General features: G+C 40.0%; 1 protein-coding gene across 1 annotated transcript; it reads right to left on the bottom strand.

The window, feature by feature from the left end:
- Positions 1-4452: 4452 nt before the first annotated feature.
- On the bottom strand, positions 4453-10970 carry si:ch211-252f13.5 (uncharacterized). Its single transcript, XM_058756392.1, has 5 exons — positions 10907-10970; positions 8149-8796; positions 7353-7879; positions 7129-7195; positions 4453-6098 (listed from the first exon to the last, which is right to left on the bottom strand). The coding sequence occupies exons 2-5, from the start codon at positions 8663-8665 to the stop codon at positions 4588-4590; spliced, it is 2622 nt and encodes an 873-aa protein (XP_058612375.1). The 5' UTR covers positions 8666-8796; positions 10907-10970; the 3' UTR covers positions 4453-4587.

Genomic DNA, 10970 nt, shown 5'->3' with positions numbered 1-10970 from the left:
AGCAGCACAGTAGTAATGACTTTATGAACTTTACTTTTACTTCCAAGATAAAAACTATTAGAGATAAAATTGTAATCATGCAGCTGTCAGCTACAGTATCGCATCAGATAGTACGCTATAGATCCCCTGAGGAACAATTCCACTCATTCTCTTCTATTGGAAATGAAGAATTGTATAAACTTGTTAAATCATCTAAACCAACAACCTGTATGTTAGACCCTGTTCCATCTAAGCTCCTAAAAGAAGTGCTTCCAGAAGTAATAGATCTTCTTCTGAATATTATTAACTGATCATTGTCATTAGGATATGTCCCAAAAACCTTCAAACTGCCTGTTATTAAGCCTCTCATTAAAAAACTTGACCCCAAAGAATTAATTAATTACAGACCGATCTCGAATCTTCCTTTTCTGTCAAAGAAATTAGAAAAGGTAGTATCATCACAACTATGTTCCTTCTTAGAGAAAAATGATATATGTGAGGATTTCCAGTCAGGTTTTAGACCATATCATAGTACTGAGACTGCGCTCATTTTTTTACTGCTTTTATCATCTGATTTGTGGTTGTATCTCTCTATTACTGCTGCTGGATCTTAGCGCTGCGTTCGACACTATCGATCACAACATTCTTTTAAATAGACTAGAAAATTATGTTGGCATTAGAGGAAGTGCACTGGCATGGTTCAAATCGTACTTCTCTGACCGCCATCAATTTGTGGCAGTAAATTAAGAGGTATCATACCAATCACAAGTGCAGTATGGAGTACCTCAAGGCTCAGTACTTGGCCCCTTTTCACGCTTTACATGTTACCCTTGGGAGATATCATTAGGAAACATGGTGTTAGCTTTCACTGTTATGCTGATGATACTCAGCTCTATATTTCTTCGCGACCTGATGAAACTTACCAGTTTGCAAAACTAACAGAATGTATAGTTGATATCAAAAACTGGATGACTAGCAATTTCTTACTGCTAAATTCTGAAAAAACAGAGGTGTTAATTATTGGACCAAAAACCTTTGCATGTAATAACCTAGATCACTATCTAATACTTGATGGCTGCTCTGTAAATTCTTCGTCATCAGCTAGGAACCTTGGCATACTTTTTGATAGCAATCGTTCCTTCGAAAAACATGTTTTACTTTGTAAAACTGCATTTTTCCATCTTAAAAATATATCTAAATTACAACCTATGCTCTCAATGTCAAATGCAGAAACATTAATTAATGCGTTCATGACCTCGAGGCTAGATTATTGTAATGCTTTATTGGGTGATTGCTCTGCATGTTTAATAAACAAACTCCAGCTGGTTCAAAATGCAGCAGCTAGAGTTCTTACTAGAATCAGGAAGTATGACCACATTAGCCCAGTTCTGTCAACACTGCACTGGCTGCCTATCAAACATCGGATAGATTTTAAGATCTTGCTAATTACCTATAAGGCCTTGAATGGTTTGGCACCTCAGTATTTGAGCGAGCTCTTATCGCATTATAGTCCTTCACATCCGCTGCGATCTCAAAACTCTGGCCATTTGATAATACCTAGAATATCAAAATCAACTGCGGGCAGGAGATTGTTTTCCTATTTAACGTCCAAACTCTGGAACAATCTACCTAACACTGTTCAGGAAGCAGACACACTCTGTCAGTTTAAATCTAGATTAAAGACCCATCTCTTTAACCTGGCTTACACATAATACACTATTGCATTTCTATAATTCAAATCCGTTAAAGGATTGTTAGGATGCATTAATTAGGTCAACCGTAACCGGGAACACTTCCCAAAACACCCGATGTACTTGTTACATCGTTAGAAGAATGGCATCTATGCTAATATTAGTCTGTTTCTTTCTTATTCCGAGGTCACTGTAGCCACCCAGATCCAGACTGTATCCAGATCAGATGGTGGATCAGCATCTAGAGATGCCCTCTACAGCCCTTAACGTCAGCAGAGACAAGGACAACTAGATGAGCCCCAGAGACTGATCCCCAGTGAAGACCCGGTCTCCTAGACGGCCATCGGGACAAGACCACAGGAACCAGACGAGTCCTTTACACAATCTGACTCTGATTTAGCCTAGATTTAAACTGCTGATTTTGTCTGGCCAGAGGAGAATGACACTATTTCGACACACTATTTCCCCATCTAAATACTGTAAAGCTGATATAAAGCCACCCAGCTTTATATCAAGCTGATGTAAAGCTGCTTTGACACAATTTGCATTGTTAAAAGCACTATACAAATAATAGTGACTTGACTTGACTTGAATGCTTGGTAATGAAAATTAATAAATGCTTGTTAAAATTAAAGTATTTCTAAGAAAATGTAGCTCTTTTCATATTGGGATGGCTGTGAGACCTCTGGGAAAACATTCATGCACACTTTCTTTATCTTCTCTGAAAGAAGATATTTTGAAGTCCAAATAACATATATCACAACTGACTTTCAAAAAAAAACAAAAAACAAAAAAACAAAACACTGAAACATATTCCAAATATCTTCTTTTGTAAAAATAATTTTTATTTTTAGATTAAACATTTCTTTAAAAGCCTCTATAGGTACATCAAAATCATATGATATTTGAATAATTTATCAATCTATTCTCACTCTTACAGGCTGAGGACAGTTCACCAAACCCTTAGTGTAAACCTCAGGAATCCAACACTTTAAGCTCCCCCAATGAAATTTAAACATTTCCAGATGTTTTACTTCAAGCCAATACAGGCTTCAACACAGCAGTAGTATTATCACATCCTCTAACACTGAACACCTGTACCATCACTTCATCAGACATTTAACCCTTGCGCTCAGAGAAGGCCACAAGGTTCATGTCAGCTGTCCTGACAGAGCGCAAAAGACTTGATTCACATTTCATGTGTTAAATTATATTAGTAACATTTTACACATTATTCAAAATTCGGTAGGAATGAAGATTATCAAGCTAATCAAATGAAATTTGCATGTCTGATTTTCTAAATCGATGGGATCTGAACAAGCAATGGTTAAATCAGATATTAACCATCTATTTCTTTTCTTAAACACTAATTAATTTCCATCTGTGTGAAGTTTTATAGCGGGCTGTATGGTGAGGGCCGTCTCTGAGCACTGACCTGACCCTGTTAAAGTAGCTGTAATTCAGTGTTTCATGTTGGCCCTTTGAAGGGTTCAGTCTATCACACTCTTCTCCTCATGGAATAACTTTAAATCAACGTCATCTCCTGCTCCCAGTAAAGCTTTTAATATTAAACAAATGTCTTGGAAAACCGCAAGTCTGTGTACATGCTTCCTAAGATTATAAACCTATTTTCAGTTCTAGTGTAGCTTCAGGATGTGGTTTCGGCTATGGTCTTTTTATAGAAACATTAAGGATGCATTTGATTTACCTGTAATAAATGAAATGTCATAATTTATGCTTTAAGAATAACAATGCACATATATAAAGGAGGCCAGAGGGCTACTTTTATTCTGTTTTATATAAAACCTGCATATTAAAGAGCACCATCAAAGCCATCTGGTACTTTGTGCCACAAACACCTGCATTTGATTCCTGCTACAATTGGAAAATGTTTACTACCTTTTTCTGCTTTTGTTGCGAAAGGATCTGGATTGACATTTGAAAAAAGTCTTGAAACTAAATTCTGCAAAGATGTAATAAATGGTTATAATAGTAAATCAAAGTTTTGTGACTGATTGAAACAACAACATACGGCTACCACTGAATGTTTTATTCAAAGATACAGGCAAGATACAAAACATGCTGTACGACATACCCTCACTTATAAGGAAAACAAAGCAAATAATTAATGAAATACATTTAGATAATGAAGTTTTATGAAGTGCAAATATAATGAAAGGAAAACTGCCAAATAGAACTAGATGCAATTATTTTAACAAAATTAAACCATACAAAAACCTATTACACAAAGATTTGTAAGCAAAAAAAGAATAAATGTTTATTTCATAATATTTTCACAAATTGTTCCTCGGCAAAGTTTTTAAAAAGCATACTTGATGACACAATGCTACTTAAACCAGAAATTTACTCTGAAACAAGCTACTAATTGGTTGGCTAGCTTAGAAAATGTTTTCAAACGCAACCAAATCAATTGCATCTAAATCAGGGGTGTCAAACTCAGTTCCTGGAGGGCCGCAGCCCTGCAGAGTTTAGTTCCAACCCTGCCCCAACACACAAACCAAGTAGTTTTTAAATAAGCCTGGAGGACTTGATTAACTGGATCAGGTGTATTTAATTAGGTTTGGAGCTAAACTCTGCAGGGCTGTGGCCCTCCAGGAATTGAGTTTGACACCCCTGATCTAAATAAAAACATAATCCAAAAGTAGCTTCCTTGTTGAAAAAAAAAAACAGCATATGCTGGTTAGGTATGTTTTGAAGCATGTCAGCTGGTTTGAGCTGTTTAAACTGGTCCTGAGCTGGTACTAAGCAACTAGCTCCTGCTCATAACCAGCTTATAACCAGCTCAGGACCAGCTTAAACCAGCTCAAGCCAGCTACCATGCATCGAAACATACCTAACCATCATATGCTGGTTTTTTCAAAAGGGTTGATGTCATGCTAGCAGATTCATGCTATGATTATGCAACTGCCCAGAGGATAGACATGCTACTTCCAGCATCATGGGCAATTTGGTTGATGCGCCCTCTCACGCAGTCCACTGTAGCGAAGATCACAGTGCCATTACGCACCTGGAACGATGCCCTCAGCCCCACACTTGCCCATACGCTTCCTTCTGGCATGTGTCCACCGATCTGTTGAGCTACAGGGGCTGGCTGAACCCCCTGAGACCCGCTCTGTTGGAGCAAGGTGAGTTTGATTAGACTGCAAGAGTGGATAAGCCGCAGATCTAAAGCCACACTTGCCGTCCCTGCTTCCCGAAAGATGAAGTCTCTGTGATCTTTGGTTCCAGCAAGTGCAACTTGTGGAACCGCTGGACTTGTCTGATGGAAGAACAAGGCTTTATTCCGCACTGCGCCAGAGGGGAGACCTTTCCTGGACACAGAAGCCGACAAGGCAGTGGACACGGCTGAAGGGATCCACACCAGACTGAGCATGCTAATCCCAGAGTCGTCACCGAAGTAGCGCACATTGCACTGTGCGGGTGCAAGGATCTCAAAGGTGAGCATATCCCCAGAATCCACAGCGGTGGCTGCTGAGAGAGAAATAGATGTGTCTCTGTAGTGAACGCCGGGCTTGAATGCACGGGTCAGCTCAGCGCTGCTTCCGTTGTGGTTCACATATGCAAGCAAGTAGAAGCCCTCAGAGATACAGGCTTGACCCATGGAGTACAATGCTTGCTGGAGGACAAACTTCACAGTGCCACTTTCTCTGAAGCGCACTCCTCGGTTGTCATGGGTCAAGCCGACCATGTAAGGGTCAGAGATGGCTGACGTACGGAAGGCAGGACGGTAGTTGGTGTGGTAATGCGCAGAAGCAACGGCCTGAGCAGTCATTGCAACCGCACCTGTGTCATGGGACAACCAGAGCAAGCTGAAAGGTGAGATTAGGCTGCTCTGAAGGTGCACATCTTCACTGTCTTGGCTACACTGGTTGGTGGCGCTCTTGAGAGTAAGGTAGAGTACATGACCTGGCTCCACAGAAGTTGCTCCACTCACACTGGTGCTCTGGAGAGATTTCCCCTCCCGCTGCTCCAAACGCATCCCACTCAGATCCCGACCTTCATCTTCACTGGCGTTCAGTCGTAAACATGCTTGAATGAAGCTGCGGCAGCCGTGTTTTAAAGCAAGGTTATGGTCAACCCAAACAAGCCCATGCTGGTGGAGCACTAGCCAACCATCAGTGCAGGAAAGAAGGCTTCCGTCACTGTTACCACGGATGTGAAGTTGCTTTTCAGGAAACGCACTACCCTTGGCTAGGTCAACGTTACCAGACCAGGAAAGCGAGAGTTTGCTTTCAGAGGGGTTGGTGCACACAGCATCATTCAAGGCCGAACATGGGGATGTCATTGGCTGAGAATCGCATTCTGTACAGGCTTGACACTCCTCCATCTCAGAATTGTAAAAATAAGAGTGCCCACACATCCCGGCAGCTGCTTCCCTCTCCGACATGCCGGAGCAGCGAAATCCCCCTGAAACAATGCACTATGCTTAGAAATCTAAATCTTTTAGAAAGTAAATCTCTTAGAAAGTAAATCTTAAAGGGGACATCAGATGCCCATTTTCCACAAGTTGGTATGATTCTTTAGGGTCTTCATGTAATGGTTAAAATTCCTCAATGGTCATGTAAAACAACACCCTTTGTACCTTGTCAAAAACAGCTCTGTTCACAGTGAGCCATTTCGGTGCATGTCTCTTTAAATGCTAATGAGCTACTGCTCACCCACCCCCTCTCTTCTGTTTTTGTGTATTCGGTGACGCGTTACCATAAACACAAAACTAATCCACAGTGGATTATCCACTGCATCCTCAGAGACTCTGATGTCGGGAGAAAACTCTTATGTTCACTTTTACATACAAATACAAAACACCTGCATTGCTTATGAGACATTGTTGTCGCTACAGCTGCTTGAGTGCAGAGAAAATGGCGGACAGCGTACAACTCGCTGAGGGCGGGAATATCAAAGCCACTAGAAGGCAAGCCTGCAACCTTTAGCCAAAAAAGCGTAACGGCTAATGCTAACGCGTCGGCGCAGGGAAGGAGACCAGAGACCATTTTTTTTTTATGGATTTCAATGGAGGCGAGTCTTCCCTACGCTGAATAAACAGCTTTTTAGAGCAAACGGCGTATCATTTAATGAATCGACAGCCTATCAGCTAATCTTCAACATGTTTTACACTAAACCATACTTTTAGATTGTTTACCATGAAAAAAAATGCTGTTTTACAAAAGACGTCACTGACTTTTTGCGACAGGTGGGATTCATCTTACTTCTCATTCATTCCTATGGTAGGCTATCCGTAAATGGCGAATGAATGTCGTACAATGAAATTCAGTGACATCAAGGCTGTAATGTGATTGGTCATTAAGGCACATGTGATTCAAGTTAGCCATTGCACTTTCTCCAGTAGTAAGTAATACAGACCCCCACATCTCCCTGTAGTAAGACAATCTCTGATGTCCCCTTTTAAACAAGTCTGGAAGTCTGGTAGCCAACTTACCTGGTGTGTTGAGGCACTGGTTGCGTTCTTTACATAAGTTTGGTATCTCCAGGCATTCGTCTCTGTCCTGTTGGACAGTTTTAGTTGTTATCTTGTATTTGATAAGATGTTTACCTAATAATTTGACTACAAGCTTTGACAGCAAGTGTATTCATTTGCACTATTTAAACTCACATAAACCTCAATGACAGCATACTGCTACAGCAATAGAGCAGAAGACGTACCTGGCAAATCCTGTCAGCGTGAATGGAACATTGAGCCACCAGAAAGAATCCCGGAGGGCAAACAGTGCATTTCTCACAACGTGGCCGGTCTGCACTGAAGTCGCAGTACTCATCTGCTCGGCAGGATCCACAGCCAAGCAGAGGTCTGTCAGCATCTGTAACACTAGCATCCATGTTCATTTTATGCATTGCAAATGCCTCCTGAGAAAACGTCGTAACCTGGGACTGGAGACCATCCAAATGGCTCTCAATGACACCCTGTGGGCCTTGCACAGATAGCTGTTTGACACTGTCAAGAAGAAGGTTGTATTGGGTCTTGACTTCGTCCATCTTTTCAAACATAATCCGTTGTTGGTCCAGTATTTCTCTTTGGTGGGCCAGTAGAGCATTTTGCTGTTCTCTCAGCGTGTTCTGAAGTTGCTTAACTTCAGCTTGCTGTCCTTGCAACTGGGCCACCAGTTTATCCTGACCTTTTGCCAAGTGCAAATGCAACACTAATGCATCTTCAGAATGGACCTCATTTGTGCCTGGTCAAAATTGAAAGAAAAGCATGACTTTTTTGTTGAAATGATGCTTTAGATTTGAGTCACATTAAATTACTGATAACATGCATGCTTTAATATCGTCATAAAATTGACATGCTTCTACAAATAGCCCGAGGGAGCAGGCAACAATCCAACATGTAATCAATTTCGCATGGTCATGAATGCATGGTGTGCAATTTAACAAGTGTGTTACCACTTTTACAGAAACACAGGACTGGTCTCACAATACCAAGCACACGATCACCGTTTACCTGGTTTGATGTCGCATGTTAACTGAATTCCAATTGATGGCCCCCCTCGAGTTCCCAACTCCGGAAATTCTCCCAATACTTGCTCGGCTCTGTCCTGCATATGGACAAAAGAAAGTCTGCTTCTTCCAACATCTGACCCTGTAGAATGTTGTTTGGGATCTTGTCGCATCCTTACAGGTAGTTTACATCCGATTCCCTTGCACTCGTTTGTATCATTATTTGTCGGTCTTGGCGAGCCATGACAACCTCCTCCCGAGCATCGCTGTGGGTTGAACACCTCTGCCGTGATGGTCCTTGGGTTTACTTTTGGACTGCCAGTCCTACTGTGCTGCGGATGTATTACCGTGTAGGGAACCGATGGGCGTCTTGGAGCATAAATTGAGTATCTGCTCTGGTGATCAGGTGATCTGGATGGAGACCTTTGGCAGTGCGCTCCTGTGCAGATTTCAGGTGTTCTTTCAGTGTCTCCTCCACACATCATCAGACAGATGAGAAATAAAAACCTCTGAGTTTCCATCGCAGCTTGTGCACTGCGTGATAGAAAAATCCTAAAGACACTTAAGCTTGGGTCTCTTGTAATCCAGAGAATGAATCAGATCAGAGCCAAACACATTGTCCACATGGTCAGTTCCAACAACTGTTTCCAAACTGTGAACGCAAAAATGAGAATAAAACAAACATTTTAAACTGCCAAAGCGGTTATATTGTCTGTCTGGAAGGGAACATGTGCTCTGAACCCTGTGGTAGAAGTTCTGAGGAAATGTCTATATGTGGCATTCCACACGCTTAATTGGCAACAGGTTTCGCCAAGCCTCAGTTAACCCATAGAGCACCCAGATATAATACTATTCATGTCAGCTTTAATGGTCAATTTATAAAGAATTTTAAAATGCACTCCATATTAGGAAGGTAAATGTAGAGAATATAGATTTATCATGGCGTTTGATGGACACATCATAATTCAAAGGGGAATTCAGTCATCGCCATTCTAATCAATTATTATTATTTATTATCGTTATTGTTGTTTTGGTTTCACATTACAGTGATAGTTCAACCAAAAAATTAATATTCTGTCATCATTTACTCACCCTCAAGTTGTTACAGTTTATTTCTTCTGCTGAAAACGAAGAATAATTTATTCTGATGAATGTTGGTAACCAAACAGTTGCTGGTCCCCATTGACTTCCATAGTATTGAAAAAAATGCATCTCCCCAAATCTATGTTTCTTAAGAATAGCCTATGTAAATTATATATATTTAACAGTGTTCTCAAATAAAATCATCATCATTTGAGCTCTTTGACATTCTAGTACAGGGTTAATTTTATGCTTAAGCATCTGTAATTACAACCGACATCTTTAATTACAACTGACATGTGTTTGTTTTCATCTGCCAGCCATAACCTGCTGTGGGATCATTTAAAGCTTGTGGTGTTACTTCTGACAACCACCAGAAGCAGCTCCCACACGTTCACATCTAGTCATGCACACCTCTTAAATGCAACTGTGTAATTGTGTATGAATGAATTACATGTTTGTGTCTTTATTATGTCCTTTCATGTAACAGCTACTGCTTGATTTGCCAGATGCAATACATATAGGCCTACACAAGCACTCTAAATGCTGAATATAACGACAGAACTTTGTGATATAATAATATTTGTACTTTTTAAAGCTAAAGGCCCCCGTTTGGTCATTTAAATGATTGTATTTTAGTGTTTTTCATAATATTATTTTTCATAATTTCTTTGTAATAGTGCATGCATTTTATTCCCAGAGCATGTGGCCAACAGAGGCTCTAAAACACCTCAGCCCAGGATCCTGAAGATTCCCCTCTAGAACAAACAGATGTGGCTGCTGAGCTCTTGGCAACACAGGAGAAACCAGACCTGGCTGTTTACATCCACTGTTTTCACTTTCATATGGTAACAATAGATGTTGTCCTCTCTCTTCAAAGTACTCATTAAAGCCTAATGGACGTCTGTTTTTCCCTTACATTTGCAGTCAATATATTCTTTTTTTATACTGATTGTGTTCTTTGCATGACTGCATGGTAAAAATAAAACTGTTTTATATTTTACAGACTTATTTTTGGGAAATGATTTAATTGAACAGTCCAGTGCATTTTAGTTTCAGTTTATTGTACCGAGGTTTGTTTCACATTTCTTGATTCTAATTTAGTTGCCTGTATCAAATATGATAAAATACAAAATTGCACTGAGCCGTAGCATTGTATGCTGTTCAAGGTCATTTAAAGTATTCCCTAACTGATTCACTTTGCCAAATTAAACATTTTACTTTGATATTTTGAATTTTTTTAATGTCTCAAATGAATTATTTTAACAAAACCTTAGGCTGCTTTATATTAGAAAATGTTTATTCTTGTAAATGCAGTTGGCAGGCTCTTCGTAGCACTCTGAAAGAACACTGATGAAAACAATGTCCTAATGATTCATCAAAATAAATAAAACTTCCTTTCCATGTACATCCCTCCCAGCTGTAAAACAGTTTTTATTAGAAATTCAGCCAAGCCTTAAGCTTGCACATTAAATTTTGCTCATAAAACTGGAACTTAGGAACACAAGCTATCATGAACTTGATTAAGTCTCTTTCTGAAACACATATAAGAAGCTAGCTGCCTGTACAGTCCAGTGCATGTTTATGTTTATGCACATACATTCCACTTCTAGTGTCATAGACATTGACAAAATGAAGATTTGAGATGTACATTTTACTTCATAAAAAATACATAAACTTACCATTTTAAAGTATTTCTGCTTCATAGTGGGGGAAAACACACTCTCCACTGGTACCCGAGGTTGG

The sequence above is a fragment of the Onychostoma macrolepis genome, chromosome 02, assembly GCF_012432095.1.
Source record: "Onychostoma macrolepis isolate SWU-2019 chromosome 02, ASM1243209v1, whole genome shotgun sequence".
NCBI lineage: Eukaryota > Metazoa > Chordata > Actinopteri > Cypriniformes > Cyprinidae > Onychostoma > Onychostoma macrolepis.
This window is presented reverse-complemented; position numbering and strand designations above follow the sequence as displayed.